General features: G+C 48.3%; 2 protein-coding genes across 3 annotated transcripts in view; one reads left to right on the top strand and one right to left on the bottom strand.

Moving 5' to 3' along the window:
• LOC115078357 (killer cell lectin-like receptor subfamily B member 1B allele C) overlaps nt 1–21,620 on the top strand; it is a 359,813-nt gene that overhangs the window by 31,695 nt on the left and 306,498 nt on the right. The window lies entirely within an intron of this gene.
• LOC115078358 (C-type lectin domain family 2 member B-like) lies at nt 1,144–17,740 on the bottom strand. The gene is made up of 5 exons (XM_029581262.1): nt 17,484–17,740; nt 11,712–11,816; nt 2,665–2,852; nt 2,006–2,109; nt 1,144–1,688 (listed from the first exon to the last, which is right to left on the bottom strand). The coding sequence occupies exons 1-5, from the start codon at nt 17,593–17,595 to the stop codon at nt 1,571–1,573; spliced, it is 627 nt and encodes a 208-aa protein (XP_029437122.1). The 5' UTR covers nt 17,596–17,740; the 3' UTR covers nt 1,144–1,570.

A 21,620-nucleotide genomic window follows, 5' to 3' on the forward strand; every position in this document is an offset into this window, starting at 1 on the left:
AGCAAGACAAAGATCAGTTATTTACCTGCAAGCATAGGGTCTGGGCGTTCACCAGTTCCCTCCTGCACCATCCATCTCTCCTGACCGTGGCCTACAACTAAGGACTCAGTACCAACGACCTCTGATGAAATAACCATCCGAAGCTTCTAGAAATGGTACAGGCAGCAAATGAGCACGTCCTGACCAGAACCGGCCCAAACTAGGGCCTCTCCTCCATCTCATGAACCTTTCTCTGCTATAGGACTGGGTCGCTACTCAGCCTGTGACCCTGTGCAATAACAAAGACAGAGAGAAAGCAGCTGATTCAGCAGGAAACGAAGGAGCCAACAGACCCGAGACTGCAGCTATCACACAGACAGAGATCAAGACAAGACAGAGACTTCAGTGTCCTCACAACAAAGAATTCCTCTCATCAACCAAAGTTAGATTAAAAATTAACATTGCATTATTTCCCCTAATTATGTGAGTGATAGTAAGCATTCCTAAATTGTGATATCAAAAACAGTTATCAATGTGATTGCTGTAGCATATAGGTAATGGAGCACTTAATTATCTTCTATAAACAAACACTTACCTGCTACGTTCTAGGAGTCGCAGACATTTAATGTTAACTCATGTGAGGAACTGTAGTCAGGTAATAACCTTGTTATATGAATGAATTCCTGCCTCTCTCATGTAACAATGGGACCTTTTCTGCTGTCCCTTCTGAGAGGAGCCTCAATCCGGCTCAGTAACCTCATGAAACCATTTACAACTCAACCAGGCCCAGGTGAACCTGTTCAGATTAATCTGGGCCTGGGTTTGCCTCATTGCAATCCTGATTTCCTTAAAACTGCATTTCCAGGACTCATGAATGTGCGCCGATGGCTCCAAATCTCAAAGCTTGCTGATAAATCCCCTCTGTATAGGGGCCAGATGCTTACTGGTGGCAACCTGTGGTTCCAAGGAAAGACACTTTACTCCAGAAACCGGATACAGTGAGATCCCTGTGTACGATCATCACCCAAAGACATCACCATCTACCCAGGTTTCACCAGATTTGGCGGCCATACACCCAATGGCGGAGAGGGGGTCTCCTCGCCACACCAGTGACTTCTCTATTAGATACATAATAACCTGAGATATCCACAAAAGCAGGCAGGATGACGCCACTTGTTGGACTTGGTTTATACAGTTCTGCTTATTTCACAGCAGTAGGATATACATAATACAATTATCAATGCATCATGATCTGTAGTATGACGTTGCATATCTGCATACATATGTACATTGTGCTCAAACATGAAAGCGGTTAATAAACATTACATTATAAAAAAAACTCCCCCAAAACTACATTTCCATGCCTGCAATGGTGCAAAAGCCAGTCTCTCTGGTGGGGGGGCTAATCCTGACCTGAAGGAGTGAAGAAACGCCAGAAGAGTCTTGAGTTTGCACATTTTGACCTGTTTGGGTCTCATCCGTGCAGCAGAGCCCTTGAGTTGTAATTGGAAACACAAGGCACTCTGGGAGAGTCAATTATAGCCCAGCGCGGGTGCCCAGACATGGAAGGCAGGTCCCTTCCCTGCTCTTCCTAAAGACGCTGCTGCGCTGGTTGGGTGCAGATCCAGTTCCTGTACATCAGGCAGTTTGCACTCCTGACGCTGCCGTCAGTCAGGTAGGCACAACCCGGCTCCTGGGAAATGCTAAACCTGCAACACACAGAAGAGCATTGAGTAAAAGAAAGTGAAATAAGGTGTAGGGAACATCGGCAAAGGGAAACCAGGAGTAAAGATGAGGAAACGCCGTTTCCAGGCTCTCTTCTCAGGAAATAAATGGCCTTGTTGGCTCAGAAGCCTTGACCAATAGGATTTCCCTTCCCAATGTCTCGAGGGCCGATAGGGGCAACCATCAGGAGCCCCTTCGAGAGCCAGGCCGGGTGCTGCTAATGCTGTAAGGCCCCCTTAGTCAGTGATGAAGCTCCTGTCACTCCCGGCCCCCTCTGCACATCGCATTCACCAAGACTTACAGGTTATTGAACTCCCGTCCATCCGTCCATCTCCACGGCTGCCCTTGCTCTCTTCTCAGGCCGATCCAGTGATCGGAGCGGCCTTTATAGCGAATTGTGAAATCCTTGGAAAAATAAAAGCACAACCTTCAGCTTTTCCTCCAGGAGGGACTCCCTGATATTAAAGGCACAGCTGGGTCTCCCTGCACCAAACCCTGCCCTACAGGTGAAGTGAGTTACACATCTCACTCAACCCTGCACAGCTTCTCTCTGTACTCTCCTCAGGGAATCGTAACGCACAACTTCACTTCCTGTTCAGCTCCATCATGCACAGCCACTCTCCTTCCTCATCCAGCTCTTATCAGGGAATCATTACAAACTGTCTCTCTTCTCCCTATCCAGTTCCCTGCAAGGAATCATCATGCACGGCCCAGAAACTCTCTCTCTCTCTCCTGGTTCTCATCAGGGAGTCATCCCAACTCAGGCTCCTCTCCCCTCATCTGGTTTTCATCAAGGACCCATCATGCATGGCCTGTGCAGTCCAGTAACCTCAGCAGAGAATGGAGCTACAGGGGGTGAGGGGTGGACACAAACCTACTTCATACCAAGGACCACCACCATTTCCCTAGAGACGTGCACCTCCTCCCCAGGCTGCTGTGGGAGGGACCCCTCACACTCACCAGTTCCTGCCGGGTCTCGATGAGAGCGAGGGAGGCGCTGTGAGAGGCGCAGAAGCTCTGGGCCGTGTCCCAGTCTGTGCTGTTCTCAGAGAAAAAGTAACATTTCCCTCTGTACTGGATCCAGCCGTCTGCACAGGGATCCGCAGGAGGACGGGCCGAGGGGTCTCCACAAACCTTGCATTGGGTTCCTACAGAATGAGAGAATAATCACAGGTCAGAGTCACTGTCCTTGTATCTCTCCTCCCACAGCATTCAGCCTTCAAGCTCTCCCCACTCATGCACTTCTGGTTTCTTTAATTATATAAGAGAGGACCTTCATATTTATTTTATTTAGTTAAGGAAATCCTCTATACCACCTGCGCCAGAAAAGATCATGCAAAGCAGTGTACAATCAGGAAGATAACACGGAGCCCGCATCACCCCACATTACAAAACATCTCATTTCTCAGGCTTTTCTACATAAAGAACAAATTACAGATGAAACAAACGTCAAGTCAGTCATTTATCCCTACAACTGGAAATCTGGGAGCTCCGTACATACAATATCTAGCTTGCTTTTAAGTTTCTAGTCACTTGTCTAATTCTGTATTGTTAGTCCAAGAAAAAAGCATCACTTTATATTTTTTTTGTTTTTACACAGAAACATAAGCACAGAAAAAGACCACTACAGCCTTCCTAGTCTGCCCATCTGCAACGACTATTCAGTTTTATGAGCCCTACCACTCCCTCGGAGATCCCTGTATCTATCCCAGGTTCTCCTGAATTCAGATCCTGTCCTTGTCTCCAGTGCCTGCACTGGGGGCCGTTCCATGCATCCACCTCCCTCTCTGTAAAGAGGGATTTCCTAAGGTTACTCCTGAGTCTGCCCCCTTTCACCCTCATCCCGTGAGCCCTCGTTGTAGAACCTCCTTCCCATTGAAAGAGGCTCAGCTCCTGTGCCTGGAAACCTCTGAGATATCTGAATGTCTCTATCCTATCTCCCCTAAGTCCATCCCCATGTGCTTTAGGATGAAGACCACCGATCATTTTAGTAGCTTCCCTCTGGAGCGACTCCCTCCTGTTTCTATCTTTTTGGAGGTGGGGTCTCCAGAATTGTACTCAGTATTCCCAGTGAGGTCTCACCAGGGACCTATACAGGGGCAATAATCACCTTTTTTTCTGTGCATTAAAGTGCAACCCCAAAGCAGCCCCTCAGAGCTCCCCTATTCAACGTGTACCTTACTGCTATTTGCCAGCTCCTCTCTACATCAGGCGTTTTCTTACTGCTATTTGCCAGCTCCTCTCTACATCAGGCGTTTCCTCTCTATCGCCTTTATGCTGAAGATATTCAGTTCCATTTTCCCACCTGGCACGACTGGAAATCCACGTCACAATGTACGTACTATGTCTCTCTTCAGTTACAACTTGGTTGTCTCACAATAAACTCAGTTTAAATTTTGCAAAGACAGAAATAATGATTTTCGGACATCCTCACTTTGATAATCCGGTCATCAGTTTCTCTAACTATGCTCGCAAGCTTGGTGTCATCCCGACCCCAAGTTACACATGCAGACGCACATTACATCTGTACTCAAATCCTCATTTTAAAGCACATTAAACCATTGTTAGACCCATCAGCCTTTCAAACAGTGCTTCAGTCCTTGATACTCACAGGAATTGATTACTGCAGTTCCCTTTACGTAGCATAAACCCAATCCTCCATTCAACCTCTTCAGTGATGCGCCTACTGTCTGATAAGAAATTGCATGACCACATTTCCCCAGGTCTCTTTAGTTTACAGTGGCTACTTATTAAATGGCGTATTCAATATAAAATGGAGAAATTATTTACCTGATAATTTTGTTTTCTGTAGTGTAGACAGATGGACTCAGGACCAATGGGTTATGCTCCCCTGCCAGCAGATGGAGACAGAGTCAGGTTTGAAAGCTGACCTCACCCTAGATTCACCCCTGCAGTGACCTCAGCCCCTCAGTCTTCTCCTCAAAAACCATTGTGGATGTACTTTCGAAAAAATGAATACAATTTAAGAACTTGTTTAAGAACTTAATTAAAACTGGTGACCGTAACTGTACTCAACCAAACACAAGCTCTGAATCCCAGGTGATAGGGATAGGGATAGGGTGATGGCTTACCCGTGACCTCTTTGGATTCGAGATTCATGTGCGATTCCTTGACACCGTTCATGGGCAACCGTAGGCGGGATGCTGAGTCCATCTCTCTACACTAAGGAAAACAAAACTATCAGGTAAGTAATTTCTTCATTTCCTGGCGTGTAGCCAGATGGACTCAGGACCAAATGGGATGCACAAAAGCTGCTCCCGAACGGGGTGGGAGGCTGCCCGCAGTTCAGATAGCACTACCCTTGCAAAGGCTGCATCCTCCCCAGCCTGTACATCCAGGCGATATAACCTGGAGAAGGTGTGCACGGAGGACCACGTCGCTGCTCTGCCAATATGGACGGGAGACAGTAGCTTAGCTCCCTCTCAGGATACTGCCTGGGCCCTAGTGGAATCAGCTTTAACCTGAAGGAGTAAAGGCTTCCTGCCTCTACATAAGCTCCCATGACAGGCTCTGTATCCCTGTACTCATCCCCTGATCCCTCCAGTCCTAGAGGTGACAGGCTCTGTATCCCTGCTCACATCCCCTGATCCCTCCAGTCCTAGAGGTGACAGGCTCTGTATCCCTGCTCACATCCCCTGATCCCTCCAGTCCTAGAGGTGACAGGCTCTGTATCCCTGCTCCCATCCCCTGTTCCCTCCAGTCCTAGAGGTGACAGGCTCTGTATCCCTGCTCCCATCCCCTGATCCCTCCAGTCCTAGAGGTGACAGGCTCTGTATCCCTGTACTCATCCCCTGATCCCTCCAGTCCTAGAGGTGACAGGCTCTGTATCCCTGTACTCATCCCCTGATCCCTCCAGTCCTAGAGGTGACAGGCTCTGTATCCCTGCTCCCATCCCCTGATCCCTCCAGTCCTAGAGGTGACAGGCTCTGTATCCCTGTACTCATCCCCTGATCCCTCCAGTCCTAGAGGTGACAGGCTCTGTATCCCTGTACTCATCCCCTGATCCCTCCAGTCCTAGAGGTGACAGGCTCTGTATCCCTGTACTCATCCCCTGATCCCTCCAGTCCTAGAGGTGACAGGCTCTGTATCCCTGCTCCCATCCCCTGATCCCTCCAGTCCTAGAGGTGACGGGCTCTGTATCCCTGTACTCATCCCCGATCCCTCCAGTCCTAGAGGTGACAGGCTCTGTATCCCTGCTCCCATCCCCTGATCCCTCCAGTCCTAGAGGTGACAGGCTCTGTATCCCTGTACTCATCCCCTGATCCCTCCAGTCCTAGAGGTGACAGGCTCTGTATCCCTGCTCCCATCCCATGATCCCTCCAGTCCTAGAGGTGACAGGCTCTGTATCCCTGTACTCATCCCCTGATCCCTCCAGTCCTAGAGGTGACAGGCTCTGTATCCCTGTACTCATCCCCTGATCCCTCCAGTCCTAGAGGTGACAGGCTCTGTATCCCTGCACCCATCCCCTGATCCCTCCAGTCCTAGAGGTGACAGGCTCTGTATCCCTGTACTCATCCCCTGATCCCTCCAGTCCTAGAGGTGACGGGCTCTGTATCCCTGTACTCATCCCCTGATCCCTCCAGTCCTAGAGGTGACAGGCTCTGTATCCCTGCTCCCATCCCCTGATCCCTCCAGTCCTAGAGGTGACAGGCTCTGTATCCCTGTACTCATCCCCTGATCCCTCCAGTCCTAGAGGTGACAGGCTCTGTATCCCTGTACTCATCCCCTGATCCCTCCAGTCCTAGAGGTGACAGGCTCTGTATCCCTGTACTCATCCCCTGATCCCTCCAGTCCTAGAGGTGACAGGCTCTGTATCCCTGCTCCCATCCCCTGATCCCTCCAGTCCTAGAGGTGACGGGCTCTGTATCCCTGTACTCATCCCCTGATCCCTCCAGTCCTAGAGGTGACAGGCTCTGTATCCCTGTACTCATCCCCTGATCCCTCCAGTCCTAGAGGTGACAGGCTCTGTATCCCTGTACTCATCCCCTGATCCCTCCAGTCCTAGAGGTGACAGGCTCTGTATCCCTGCTCCCATCCCCTGATCCATCCAGTCCTAGAGGTGATAGGCTCTGTATCCCTGCTCCCATCCCCTGACCCCTCCAGTCCTAGAGGTGACAGGCTCTGTATCCCTGCTCCCATCCCCTGATCCCTCCGGTCCTAGAGGTGACAGGCTCTGTATCCCTGCTCCCATCCCCTGATCCCTCCAGTCCTAGAGGTGACAGGCTCTGTATCCCTGCTCCCATCCCCTGATCCCTCCAGTCCTAGAGGTGACAGGCTCTGTATCCCTGCTCCCATCCCCTGATCCCTCCAGTCCTAGAGGTGACAGGCTCTGTATCCCTGCTCCCATCCCCTGAGCCCTCCAGTCCTAGAGGTGACAGGATCTGTATCCCTGCTCCCATCCCCTGATCCCTCCAGTCCTAGAGGTGACAGGCTCTGTATCCCTGCCCCCATCCCCTGATCCCTCCAGTCCTAGAGGTGACAGGCTCTGTATCCCTGCCCCCATCCCCTGATCCCTCCAGTCCTAGAGGTGACAGGCTCTGTATCCCTGCACCCATCCCCTGATCCCTCCAGTCCTAGAGGTGACAGGCTCTGTATTCCTGCTCCCATCCCCTGATCCCTCCAGTCCTAGAGGTGACAGGCTCCGTATCCCTGCTCCCATCCCCTGATCCCTCCAGTCCTAGAGGTGACAGGCTCTGTATCCCTGCACCCATCCCCTGATCCCTCCAGTCCTAGAGGTGACAGGCTCTGTATCCCTGCTCCCATCCCCTGATCCCTCCAGTCCTAGAGGTGACAGGCTCTGTATTCCTGCTCCCATCCCCTGATCCCTCCAGTCCTAGAGGTGACAGGCTCTGTATCCCTGCTCCCATCCCCTGATCCCTCCAGTCCTAGAGGTGACAGGCTCCGTATCCCTGCTCCCATCCCCTGACCCCTCCAGTCCTAGAGGTGACAGGCTCCGTATCCCTGCTCCCATCCCCTGACCCCTCCAGTCCTAGAGGTGACAGGCTCTGTATCCCTGTGTCCATCCCCTGATCCCTCCAGTCCTAGAGGTGACAGGCTCCGTATCCCTGCTCCCATCCCCTGACCCCTCCAGTCCTAGAGGTGACAGGCTCCGTATCCCTGCTCCCATCCCCTGATCCCTCCAGTCCTAGAGGTGACAGGCTCCGTATCCCTGCTCCCATCCCCTGATCCCTCCAGTCCTAGAGGTGACAGGCTCTGCCCATTCAGCAGCCTAACTGCTTTTCGTAATTGTTTTGTATCTAGTTAGAGCTGGGATTTTGTTGTATTGTAACCCAGCGACTTACATAAAAAATATTTTATAATTGATCAATAAATGGTATAAAATCTTAAGTGTTTTGTTCAGAAAAATTCACCATGCCTACATTTTTCAAAATATGGAAAATACTTATCTGTTACTCCGACCGCTGAGTTCAGGGCCCTTATTGGTAGCTTTTTTTATTCTAACCTCACCAATGATGCAGAGATCAGTGTTGGAGCTGTATCAAAGTGAAGTATAAGGCTTAATTTGTTAGGGGTAGTAACTGCCGCAATAAGCAAGCTACTCTCACACTTATTTGTTTACCCACCAGACTGTGCAATTCAGTACTTGTTGGCTGTTGTCTGAATGTAACTCCTCTTTTCTTCATTCCTCTCTGCCTTTGAAGCTTTGCTGGGTGCCCTGCAAGCTGGCCTCAGACTGGTGGGGAAATGCCAGCGCCTGGTGCATTCTGTACAGGTAAAGGCCACCTCCTGCATGGAGCAAACCTTTCCTAATATCCAACGAGCAGCCTGTAACCTGATTTGCATGGCAACGACTGTCAGCTTCTTTTTTTCTCTCTGTATAATCTCGTGGAGCCTTTTATTTTTACTATTGTACAAATGTTAATTTGCTCGACGACTCAAGACTGAATAAATGAATACAATAAATGCATAGAAAGAAAATCATCACTCAGGAAGATGGAAAATAAAGAGAAAGGCGATTCTATGACCCTCATCATGACCACTCTACCCCTTAGCCCCCCCTGAGCAGGCGAACGGCACCACCCTCTCGCCCGAACTGCGATCTCATGCCCCATGTCCCCTTCCCACTCAGCTTCGATCATAGGAAGCAGTGACCCCCTCCCCTTCCTGAGAGTTACGGGGGGGGGGGGGGGGGGGGGGAGGTGTCGTTGCCGCCGGCGGGAGGGTCCTGTGGCGGTGCGGAGCGACGTCCTGGCAGGGTTTACACTCCCTGGCAGCAGAAGCAAGGTCCTAGGGAGAAGCCTGTTACTCATGTGGACCCTCGGGCTGAGATGAGATTGGGGATCTTCTTCAGAGGTTGCACCAAAGGGTCCTCACCGTCGGCAGGCGGCGCTGATCGGAAGCAGGACGCGAGACGACCCGAGGCCTGGGCAGACAGCAAGCAAGAGAGAGAGAGGATGAACGAGCCGAGCCAGGGCCGGCGGACAACAGCAAGGGCGAACCAGGTCCCGCCTGAAGACAACGCAGGAGCAGGACAGGGCACAAGGAAACCTGCTGCCGAGGCGTCTGGTGACACCGATTATCCCACCGCTGGCCCTTTAAAGAGTAAACTGCCACGTGCGCGCCTAAGCAGTCCAAGCACGTGGCGTCCCCGGCGTGGCAGCCACATCGTCGGCCGTGTAGCAAGGTGAGGGCGGCCAGCCGGAGCGTACCAGAGGCCAGAGGAAGGAGAGGTCCCAGGGTGCAGCCAGGAATTGCTTGAGCCAGCGGCAGAAGTGCCAGTGTATGGTGTCTGTGTATAGGAGGTTTTGTGTGTCTGTGTGTATGAATGGGTGCATATGTACCTGTGTATATATATGTATCGGAGAGGATGCCTGTGTGCAGGGGTGGGAGTGAGAGACGGAGGAAACGTGTGCGTCACACACACACACTCAAGCTCCCCCTGTCTCTCACCAAGTGTGCAGGTGTGTGAGAGACAGGGGGAGCATATTTTGTTTGTGTCTCTGTGTGTGTGTGGGTGTGCGTGTGTAGGTGTGTGAGAGACAGGGGGAGCATATTTTGTTTCTGTCTCTGTGTGTGTGTGGGTGTGCGTGTGTAGGTGTGTGAGAGACAGGGGGAGCATATTTTGTGTGTGTCTCTGTGTGTGCACCCCCAGTTCACGACAATATCAGGGTGACAGTCATGGAGAGTGGGGATTTTTAAAATCCCCATTAGTTTTCATTAGTGGGGTTTATTTGATGTCTGCTGTTTTGAAATATTTTGTCAATATTTAGGAAATGTTTAAAATGTGTAAAGGAGCTTCTAAATGTATATTTTTTAGTACTGTTTTTCTATTCTGATTGATTTATATTTCTTGATTGCATTGTTTTGAGGAATAGTGATGCTCTGCTTTCTAGGTCTGCCTCTGCACCAAGCATGTATGAGACAGAGGGCGCGTACAGTGTGTGTGTGTGTGTGTGCGTGCCTGTCTGTCTGTGTGTGTGTGTGTGTCTGTGGGTGTGTGTGTCTGTATATGTGTGTGTCTGTATATGTGTGTGGGTGTGTGTGTCTGTGTGTGTGTGTGTGTATATGTGTGTGTGTGTATGGGAAGCTTGCCCCCTGTGCTGCTCTTGTTCTGTGATGGGACAGTGTGTGTGTGTGTGTGTGCGCATGTGTGCCCCCAGACTACAACGATCTTAGGATATTGGGGGTTATTTGATGTGTCTGCTGTTTTGAAATATTTTATCAATGTTTAGGAAATTTTTAAATTATATATTTTTAAATTAATATTTTTAAATTATATATTTTGGCAACCCCCCGGGGGTTGCCAAAGAATTATCCGCCCCTAGTGCTAAATACTCTTAAGTACGCCTCTGGTGCCACCGCAAGCTAGCGGAGCGTGCAACATCTCGCTCTATGCATACAGACCTGCTCTCTGCCCACTGTCCCGCCCGGGTAAAGAGAGTCCACATCCTGAGAGCCAACAAATGCCAGAGGTTAGTCCAACATAAGAACATAAGAACAGGCCATGCTGGGTCAGACCAAGGGTCCATCAAGCCCGGCATCCTGTTTCCAACAGAGGCCAATCCAGGCCACAAGAACCTGGCAATTACCCAAACACTAAGAAGATCCCATGTTACCGTTGCTAGTAATAGCAGTGGCTATTCCCTAAGTAAACTTGAAATAATAGCAGATAATGGACTTCTCCTCCAAGAACTTATCCAAACCTTTTTTTAAACCCAGCTACACTAACTGCACTAACCACATCCTCTGGCAACAAATTCCAGAGTTTAATTGTGCGTTGAGTGAAAAAGAACTTTCTCCGATTAGTTTTAAACGTGCCCCATGCTAACTTCATGGAGTGCCCCCTAGTCCTTCTATTATCCGAAAGAGTAAATAACCGAGTCACATCTACCCGTTCTAGACCTCTCATGATCTTAAACACCTCTATCATATCCCCCCTCAGTCGTCTCTTCTCCAAGCTGAAAAGTCCTAACCTCTTTAGTCTTTCCTCATAGAGGAGCTGTTCCATCCCCTTTATCATTTTGGTTGCCCTTCTCTGTACCTTCTCCATCACAATTATATCTTTCTTGAGATGCGGCGACCAGAATTGTACACAGTATTCCAGGTGCGGTCTCACCATGGAGCGATACAGAGGCATTATGACATTTTCCATTTTATTCACCATTCCCTTTCTAATAATTCCCAACATTCTGTTTGCTTTTTTGACTGCCACAGCACACTGAGCCGACAATTTCAATGTGTTATCCACTATGATGCCTAGATCTTTTTCCTGGGAGGTAGTTCCTTATATGGAACCTAACATCGTGTAACTACAGCAAGGGTTATTTTTCCCGATATGCATCACCTTGCACTTATCCACATTAAATTTCATCTGCCATTTGGATGCCCAATCTTCCAGACTTGCAAGGTCCTCCTGTAATGTATCACAGTCTGCTTGTGATTTAACTACTCTGGCCTGCAATCTGTTCTCTCCCTCCTGCTGTGCGGTGCTGTGTACAGAAAGTGTCCCGGTGCATCTCACTTACCTGCCTGGATTATTATACCCAGAATGACAGCCAGAGACAGAGCAGTGAGTAGCACCAGAGCGATCACGGGCACGGGAAACCTTCTGCAGAGGACGACTGCCTGTCCTGAGAGAGAGAGAGAGAGAGAGAATGTCACTGATTGCAAACAGATCTGGAACAGCTTTGGATCATTTTCACATCTCTTCAAGGAACAGGACAGAGGCGGCTTCCTGACCTCCACTTTCTCAACACAGCTAAGAGACAGAAAGCTGCCCATGGACACGGCCCAAATACTCTGCAGCCCTCGATGCCAGCTCTACTGCTTCTCCTCTGGTCAATCAGAAGCCATTTTATTTCTTATTACTGCGGTTTTCTGGTTTTGTTTAGTATTTTGGGGGAAGAGATGAGTAAATCTTAGGGCCTCTCTCCTTGGATTGAAAGGTCTCCTTTGCAGCTGCCTTTTCATTAGTTACAGGTGAATGAGGCCCAGGTTTCTGATGACAAACAGCACATAAGCACCCCACAATTCTCACAGGTGCATAAAGGCGACTCTAGAAGCCTATAAAGAGCTTGTAAAATATGTGAAAGCACTATTTCAGCTGGACAATTAAATAGAATCAGCAAGAAAGAAGTTTGTGTGTTTTGTACTGAGAAAATAACATAATGTGGCAGCGCTGAGCTTTAAAATACGTTCAATCAAAAATCTACAGGAACTTCCATAAATCCTCTGAAATTTATTTGACAGTTTTCTATACAGACATTAAAATACACATCATATCAGTTTACATTTTAAACAAAAGGTGGAAAATACAATAAAACAGGGGAGGGGGAAACAGGACAACCGATAAGTAGGAAATAGGAAGCAGGAAGCAGGGGAGAAGCAAATTTAACAGAAAGAGGACCAGAAAAGAACGCTAAACTAAAATGGAAGAGAGGAATTAGAAAAAGAGCAAAAGTGTTACGATAATAGGTTGATTCTGCAGGTTACTTTGGGACAGAGGGGTGACGTCGGAAGAGATGGGAAGGGGGACAGGGCTAGCGATCAATCTGGGAAAGCCTGGTGGAAGAGCCAAGTCTTCAGCATTTTTCGGAATTTGAGGGGGCAGGGCTCCAGTGAGTGGGGCCGGCAATTGACAGGGCACGATCTCTTGTGGTTGTGAGTCGGGCTTGCAATGTGCATTTACGATTGGTTCTGGTGGGGCGGGAGGATTGAGTAAGTTTCAGTGGCTCGCTTAGCCATGAGGAGGAGGAGTAGTTACTGTGGATGGCTTTATGAACGATGGCGAGGATTTTAAGAAGTATACGGTAGGAGATGGGGGCAATGAAGGTCCTTGAGGATGGGGATTGTGTGATCTGATTTGTGGGCATTGCTAATGATCCTTGCTGTAGCGTTTTGTAATATCTGTAGAGGTCTGATGGTGGAGCGAGGGAGGCCAAGGTAAAGGGAATTGCAGTAGTCGAGCTTAGAAGATAAGGTTGCCTGGACGACAGTTTTGAGATCATGTGTGTGGAGTAGAGGCTTAAGCTTTTTAATAACCATGAGTTTATACAAACCTCCTTTAATGACAGAGGAAATATGGTTTTTCAGGTTCAGATGTGCGCCAACTAAGACGCCAGAGGATGTGGTGAAAGCTGTTAGTGTAGCTGCGTTTTAAAAAAAAGGTTTGGACAAGTTCCTGGAGGAAAAGTCCATGAACCATTATTAAAGTGGAGTTGCAGAATCCACTGCTTATTCTTGGGATAAGAAGCTTCGAATCTCTCTACCTCCAGGGGATCCTGTCAGGTACTTGTGACTTGGATTGGTCACTGCTGGAAACAGGATGCTGGGCTTGATGGACCCTTGGTCTGACTCAGAATGGCAAGTCTTATGTTCCTATTTTGTGTGTCAGGCCCTGAATCATGGTTTCAGCCTGCAGGAGTTTAAATTATTCTTAACTTATACATGCAGCTGGCAACCACCTTTATGAACTATTTCATGCAGTCAAATGTCTATCGGCCTCAAAAGGAAGCTTTGACTTAGCCGCTGCCTCGGACAAATGTAACCAATTTCTTTAATGAGAAGGTTGAACTGATTTGACTAAGATGTGAAAACTATTAGTTTGATTTAATTACCCGTACACGTTGCCTTATGTACCAGATCAATTACTAATATGTACTACAAACTTTCACTTGATAGATACTAACGCCTGCCATTGAATACCACCTCTTAAGGTCAATCTTTGTCGAGTTATAATTATGAATGTCACTTTGTAAACCGTCGTGATCTATACATGGAACAACGGTTAATAAAATGTCTAAAATACAAACTAAATACATTTGTGACAGCTCTGCACCTACTGCCTCCCTCCCAACCGAAAACTGCACTTAGTTGTCCTACCCAGGACGCCTTCGATCCCATCATAGCGAACGAGATTTCCTGTGTTATTGCCCGACTGAGACCCTGTTCCTCTCTCTTAAACCCATGTCCCACTGCCACCCAGAAACCGGTCAAGGATGATGTCAGCCCATCTACTGCAAGCATCACCATCTCTCCTCTGTGAAACGAGCCACAGTCAGATCTTATTCTGAAGAAACCTAACGCTGATCCTGTCCATTTCATCACGGCCCTTCCTCTTAAAAGCAATTCAGGTCCTTGAACAACTTTTCCTGGTTTTCTGGAGGAGCAGTCAATACTTGATCGGTTTCACTTTGGCTTTCATAGGGGGTCCAGCACAGAGACTCTTCCGCTATCTAATGCAGACACAGTTCTAAGGGGTTTTCACGTGAATGTTAACTACGCGATGGTCCTCTTGGGCACATCCGCTACGTCTGACACTCTGGAGCATACGATTCTCATCCCTAGGGGTCACAGGTACAGTCTTTTTGTCAGAATGGGCAGCGCACCCTCTTCCTGGTGTCCCTCTCAGCCTCTCTCCTCTACATATCCCTCTCACCTTTACGCAAAATTCCTCCCTGCCTAGGAGTCAATTCCAAACCGTACGCGGACAATATCCGGGTTAATATCTTATGACCGTTCCTGGGATTACACCTTTGACCTGGTTTCCCTTTACATGAAGCGTGTGATGTGCTGGTTCACACACAATAAATGTGAACATAACATCCACAAGACTGAAATTATTATTCTATCGAACGCCAAGTCGCCTATTCCACCGCTCTCAACATTCAGGGCACCTGCATACCAACCGAGCATAAATGTGAAATTTGGGAGTCCTTATTGATTCTACGCTATCTGTGAAGGCTCAAATTAATTCTGTCCTAGAAGCAGACCTTTTACAGATTATGCACCACCTAAAACCTTGCTTGAAAAATCTGATTTTCACTTTCTACCCCAAGCTCTTATTCTAAAGAACCACTGCAATGCCTTAGACCTTGCGTTACCAGTTTGCTCCATCAGGGCATTGTAGATTGTCCAAAAGTCTGCCGATCGTTTAATAATGGGCACAAAGCCGTGTGACCACATCACCCTGGTCCTGAAGGCACTGCATTGGTTCCCTATGTATCGGCACACACACTATAAGTTGCAACTCTTATTCGGAACAGCGATATGTCCGTCTGAGTCAGCACCATACTGCGAATATATAAACCCCCCAGGGCCTTGCGCTCAGCCAATAAACTCCTTATGGAAGTAGCAGACCTCTCCTCTACTAGAGAGGGTGTTCTCAGGAGCTGGCCCTCGCTGCCAGAAGTCCTTCGTACGATCCCATGCCCTAAGGCCGTTAAGAAAGCACTGAAGACCTGTTTTGCCAAGCCCTTGAGACTTTGGACAGGCCCGGCGCGAGCAGGTGTGCATACCACGCACTTGCACGGAGCGGCAAACCCGAGGAGGCGGCAGGAAAAGCCGTGGGCCGCTGGATGAACCTAACCAGCCGGCAGCCGAAGGACAGAGCGTGGGTCTCCTGCTGGCTTCGGGTCACACGGCCCAATGATCTTACTGCTTGGGCAGGGGGAGCGGAAGCAGTGCGCAGACGTGCGCTGCGGCCCGAAGACAGCAGGAGGCCTGCAGGGCTGTAATGGAGCTCATCCCGCCACGGGTCAACGGTAACAGGAGACTGTGTGTGTGTTTGTGTGAGCTTGTTTGTATGTGTCAATGAGTGAGAGCCTGTGTGTTTGTACGTTTGTGTGCCTGTGACAGCCTGTGTGTCATATACACACACAATGTGTCTGGGAGGGAGGATCAGCCTGTGTATGTTAGAGAGAGAGAGAGTGTGAGAGAATGAATGTATTATTGCGCGTGTATGTGTGAGCTTGCATGTATGTGTCAATGAGTGAGAGCCTGTGTGTTTGTACATGTTTGTGTGCCTGTGACAGCCTTTGCGTCATATATACACACACACACACAATGTGTCTGGGAGGGAGGATCAGCCTGTGTATGTTAGAGAGAGAGTGTGTGAGAGAATGTGTTATTGTGCGTGTGTGTGAGGGAGAAGATAAAATGTGTGCGGCCCTACCTCCCCCAATCCACGACAATCTCAGGGAGACTGGAAATCAGATCCCAGGTATGGAGAGCAGATTTTTAAATCCTTATTAGTTTTAATTACTGGATGTAATTTGAAATATTTTTTTGGGGGGTGGGGGAATAGAACATTTTTTAATTATTGGACTTTTTATTCATCATTTTAAACATTTTTTTGGTGTTTGGGAAATGTTTGATATTCTATTCATGAAATGGTTTGAAATATTCTTTTTATGACTATGATTTTACTATGATGATTGATGATTTGTCACCCCTGAGCGAATGTTGCAGTTACATTGTAAACCGATGTGATTTGTATCTGTTACAGGAACGTCGGTATAGAAAAAGTTAAAATAAATAAAATGATTTCTATTTCTTGATTTTGTTATTTAATGATTTATGAAGAATGATAATGTTCCTGTTTTCCCATTGTTGCTCTGTTTGCTGTGGGTTCCAGTTCAGTTCAGTTCTCAGCAGGTTTCTGTTTATACTTTCTGATCTCTTTATTCTGTATTTGGTCAGGGTCTCTCTGGGTTCTGCATATGTAACCGAGGTGAGGGATTTTGCTGGCGTGTAATTTCTGTGTAAGGATCTATAGCAGCCGGGTTTCCTAATAAGAGTTTTATTGGTGCTCTAGGGCCTGTGTGATGTGTGCAGTGTTGCCTTTTCATAGATAAGACTGTTAGGGCTGTTTTGGTATGGGAGGTTTATTATATTGTAAGGTTAATTCTGTTTGTTGATGGCTTTCGGAGGGCCAAGCTCACACTCAATATGTATTACAAAAAGTCTAATCCCATAGGAGCTCCAAGGGTCTTTTTTGCAGAGTTCTCTGGTTGGCACCACAGCAGTGCATGTAAATATAAATATCACAACCCGCATATTTTGCTTCAGAAGACTGCGCTCTGAATGTTCTTTTTCCAGGGGTCACGAGTGGAAGCTCCAGGGAGGAAGACTCAGAACCAATGTCAGGAAGTATTTCTTCACAGAGAGGGTGGTGGATGCCTGGAATGCCCTTCCGGAGGATGTGGTGAAGACCAGAACTGTGAAGGACTTCAAAGGGGCGTGGGATAAACACTGTGGATCCATAAAGTCTAGAGGGCGTCAATGAAGAGTGGGCGACTCGCCAGAATGATGGCTACTGCCTGGAGACAATACCCTTATTCAATAAACATGCACATGCTGTGCTGTAACAGAGGGGCAGCGCATTATACAGAGACTGGGAATGCTTTTTCCTTTATTTAAGCTCCCGATGCAGTTGGATCGCGTTACCTTAGTGCAAGGGGAATTAAAGGAACATTTTGCGCAGAGAGGCTCGCGCTCCGGGGCTGTCCCCGCCTTACCCCGCTTCCGCCGGGAGCTGCCTCCGTCCTCCGCCTCCTCCTCCAATGGGGAGATCCCGCGTAGACTCACCCCCTGCTCCTCGCTTTCTTCCGCCTCCCCCGCACCGCTCATCACAAGGGCGGGAAGAATTAAACGCTACATCCGCACGGACTCCGGTTTATGAAAGAAACGCACGGCGGAACGGGGCGGGGCTGCGCTTTCAAACGCAACCTCGCCAGCTTTCCTTTCCATAGACTTTCCCACTTTCTGTCGTACAAGTCTAAGTTCGAGACGAACCCTTTAAAACTTGCCTTTAACGGGAAGCGCCGCCCCCTGTGACCTCATCGGAGGCGGGGCCTGCCTCCTGGCTGCTTTCCGGAGCTGGGCGAGCTTTGAGTTGTTTCAGGCGCGCGCATCAGGGGAAAGCTGCAAGAAAAGCAGCCCCAGTGCGCGTTCATTTCTAACAAGCTTGCAGCCGTTTTCTGAATTCCTTCCTAAAGTCTGATTGGGAACGGAAAATGCGCTCAAGCATTACAATAAAGGGCTCTCGCTGGGGGTCCCATTAGGAAGACGCACGCCTTCAGCTGCCTGCAATATCCGTTTATTTCACTTTTATTTCTGTATTGTAGAGTGCCTGATAAGAACATAAGAACAAGCCATACTGAGTCAGAGCGAAGGTCCATAAAGCCCAGCATCCTGTGTCCAACAGAGGACAATCCAAGTCACAAGTACCCAAATATTAAATAAATCCCAACCTACTCTTGCTTATTAATTACGGTAATAGCAGAATATGGATTTATCCTCTAGAAAGGGAAGGACACCCTGATAAAGTATCGGGGTGCTGGGAGTAATTTGGGTGCCAGGCAAACCTCATGGCTGGGGGAGCCGGGAACCTTTTGGTTCGCTCAGGCTTGGGTTGTCGAACGGGGAGGGAGGGAGATTACCATTGGCGCAATTTTATTATTTATTTGTTACCTCTTGGCTTAATTTTTATGTTTCAATGTAAACCGATGTGATCTGTATTTTAATACAGGAACACCGGTGTATAAAAATCTAAAAATAAATAAATAATTGGTTCCAGCCCTCAGGGCAGGTTACTGACCCTGATGGGCGGTGGTTGGGGCAGCCCCATAGACCATTGGGGTTCAAGGGAGGCTTCCCCTTTGGGTGTCCTCTCCCAGGGGTGTGGAGGTCTCCGGCTGAAGTCCTACAGGGGACCTGGCCCCATCCGCATTGGGAAATTGCTTCGTTGGGATCTGGTTTCCTCTTCGCCACCACAGGGATGAGCGCCTTGCTTTGTCGGAGTTCATCACTGCCCTTCCTCCCACCCCATCCCCGGGCTATGCGATGCCTGCCTCACCGGCCAATCAAAGGCTTTTCCCCTTCTTCCTACTCCCACTGGCAGGTAGAAGGGAGGCGGCCTCCGCGGGGTCTGGAAAAAGGGAGAAGGAAAGTACAAGGGGGCAGTGGGACAGCGGGAGACACGACCACAGCTTGAGAATCGCTGCTCTACACTACCCCTTAATCTTAACCCCACTATAATCCACTAATGTTTTCCTTTAATGAGTCTGTGTATGAATGCTTACATAGTTTAATACCTGCCTGTGTGCCTAACTCTGTAACTCAGCATTTATTTATGAGCCTCAGCCCTGTGCACCATTGTGAACATGGAAGGACAGTGTATAAAACACTTTATAAAAAAATAAATAAAAGTATCCCTGAGACCTCTGCCCTCATGAAAAGGGATCCTGCTCACTGCTGCCTGCCAGGTGTGGGGGTGAGGGATGAACATCATGAGCCCTGCACCTTTCTACCATGGTAGCACTATCCCCAGCACTATAATTTTGGTGTTTCAGGGCCCTGCTCCCTGCAAGGATCTCAGATATAAAACAGCTCAGGCTGTAGCCTTGAAGGCAGAGGGCCAGGCGCAGTAGGACACTGCTGGGAGGAAGCTTTGTGCAGCGTTCTCACAGTGCCCAACCCTCTCTCTCCCCTCCAATCTCCATTTTTCCTTTTCACACCATCTGGTGTCTCTCCTTACACTGTCTGTCTCATCTGTTTCCTTCTCTACCTCCCGCCCACCGACTCCTGCATGGGGAGCAGGGAGGACGCAGGGCTGAGCAAAACACGGAGGCGCCACTGAAGGACCCCTGTGCCAGAAAGGAGCTTGTCCCTTGGTGCTGACCCGAAGTGCGCAACCTTTACACCTGGGCTGAAATGGCTCAGCTACCCTGCACTGAGACTGTGCGAGGAAACAGTCCATACAGAGGAATAAGGAGTGTCCCAAGGAAAAGCAAAGAAGGATAAGAAGTGTGATCTTCCCTAGCATGAGTAACATCTCTCCCGCTCTCTCTTCCTGCTTAATGTTTACTCCACTCCTTTTAAATGTTCAATGCCTGGCATGAAACAAATCCCTGCTAGAGGATTTAAATCCCAGCAACGTTTGCATCTCTGAAACATGTCCGAATGACAAAGCCAATGTCTCTTACACCAAATCTCCCATCCTAACTTTGAGGTTTTTCATTTTAAGGTGGAGGCTTATTAATAATCACTAAAAAGGAGCTTAAGCTAGTGCCATACAAAATAAGAGATTAACCCTCCATATGAAGTAGCAATACTAAAATCTCCAGAACTAAACGTAGGACTGGTCCATTGTACCCCAGGAATAGTACAAAAGGACTGCCCCCCAGTGACTGAATTATTCACCAAGGTGTTTCCATCACCGGACTCTCCCTTGATTGTAGGAGACTTTAACCTACGTGAAGATAAAAACTCTAAGAACCGAAGCCTATGAAACATTCATAGAAATGAATCGAGACCATCCCAAGGCTTCCATGGTCTCTAATGCCGCTCATAACGCTGGACCTATCCTAGACCTAATTTTTACCAATAACAGTAATTGTATAATAAATATCTCTCACACCGCAGTACCCTGGTCTGATCACCAATTAATAAAGGCAGAAGTCACCCTCCTCAACACAACTCACAAAAGTAAAGATAACCACCACACTTCTACTCTCAGGAGGAAGATAGACACTGAGGTACTTGAAGAAACGATATGAAATCAGCTCCCTGAACTAAATCAAGCAAATGCCACTGCGGCATTCCAGTCACGGCATCAGATTGTGAATGACACAGCTGAAACCCTCAGCCCTATCCAGATGAAAACTATTAACAAAGAAAGGAAAACCCCTGAACACATGAAGCCCTGCTACAATGAAGACTTAAGACACACGAAACAGAACCCGGGAAAACTAGAGAAACAATGGCAGGACATATAAATCCCTCCTAACAAAATACCACGCACTAACCAAGAAAGCAAAAAAAAAAAAAAAGATTACTACGCTAGACAGGCTCAAAATGTAACATTTAACTCTAAATTGCTCTTTGATGTTGTTAAAAATCTAATTAAAGACCTAACATCATCCATCCCGATAAACTATAACTTCTCCAATGAATCTGCACCTAACATCATCCATCCCGAGAAAGTATAACTTCTCCAATGAATCTGCCACATCCTTAATAGACAGAATGAAAAGGTTGAAAATCCAGTTCCCTATCTGTTCCCCCAAAAAAGCCCCTGAAGATACTCAGCCTGATCAAATCTTCCACGTCTGATAGAGGATCTAATTTTGAAATGAGTCAAATCATAACCAAAATTAATCCTGTGATTCACCCACGTGATCCAATTCCATCCACTTCCTCCCACAATCACAACCTTAATGAATCTCTCGCTTGCAGAAGGAATTGTACCTAAAGGGTTAAAGCAATCTGTAATAAAACCAATTCTGAAAAGCAAAACTGGTAAAATCAATGACTGGGACAACTATAGGCCCATATCCAACTCCTCTTTCCTGTCAAAGGTACTGGGAAAAGGAGGTGTTGCGCCCGGTCGCAGACGGCTGTGCCCTCTCTGTCGCACCTCTTTTTCTTCTCTTTCCTCTCCTCTGGGCAAGATGGCTGCCTCCGCCTCTCCACGCCGACCTCTCCGGCATCCCCGGACCGGCATAGGCAATTGCGTTCGCCATTCTTACACTGAGGTCTCTTAGGGCGCGTGCGTCGCCCTCCCCTTTGAATACGTCATGGCGGGAACCTTGGGGGTGTCCCCACCGCATGACGTCACCACCTCCGGGTACTTAGCCTCCGATCTCCAATTC

This window comes from Rhinatrema bivittatum, chromosome 16 (assembly GCF_901001135.1).
Source record: "Rhinatrema bivittatum chromosome 16, aRhiBiv1.1, whole genome shotgun sequence".
Classification (NCBI taxonomy): domain Eukaryota; kingdom Metazoa; phylum Chordata; class Amphibia; order Gymnophiona; family Rhinatrematidae; genus Rhinatrema; species Rhinatrema bivittatum.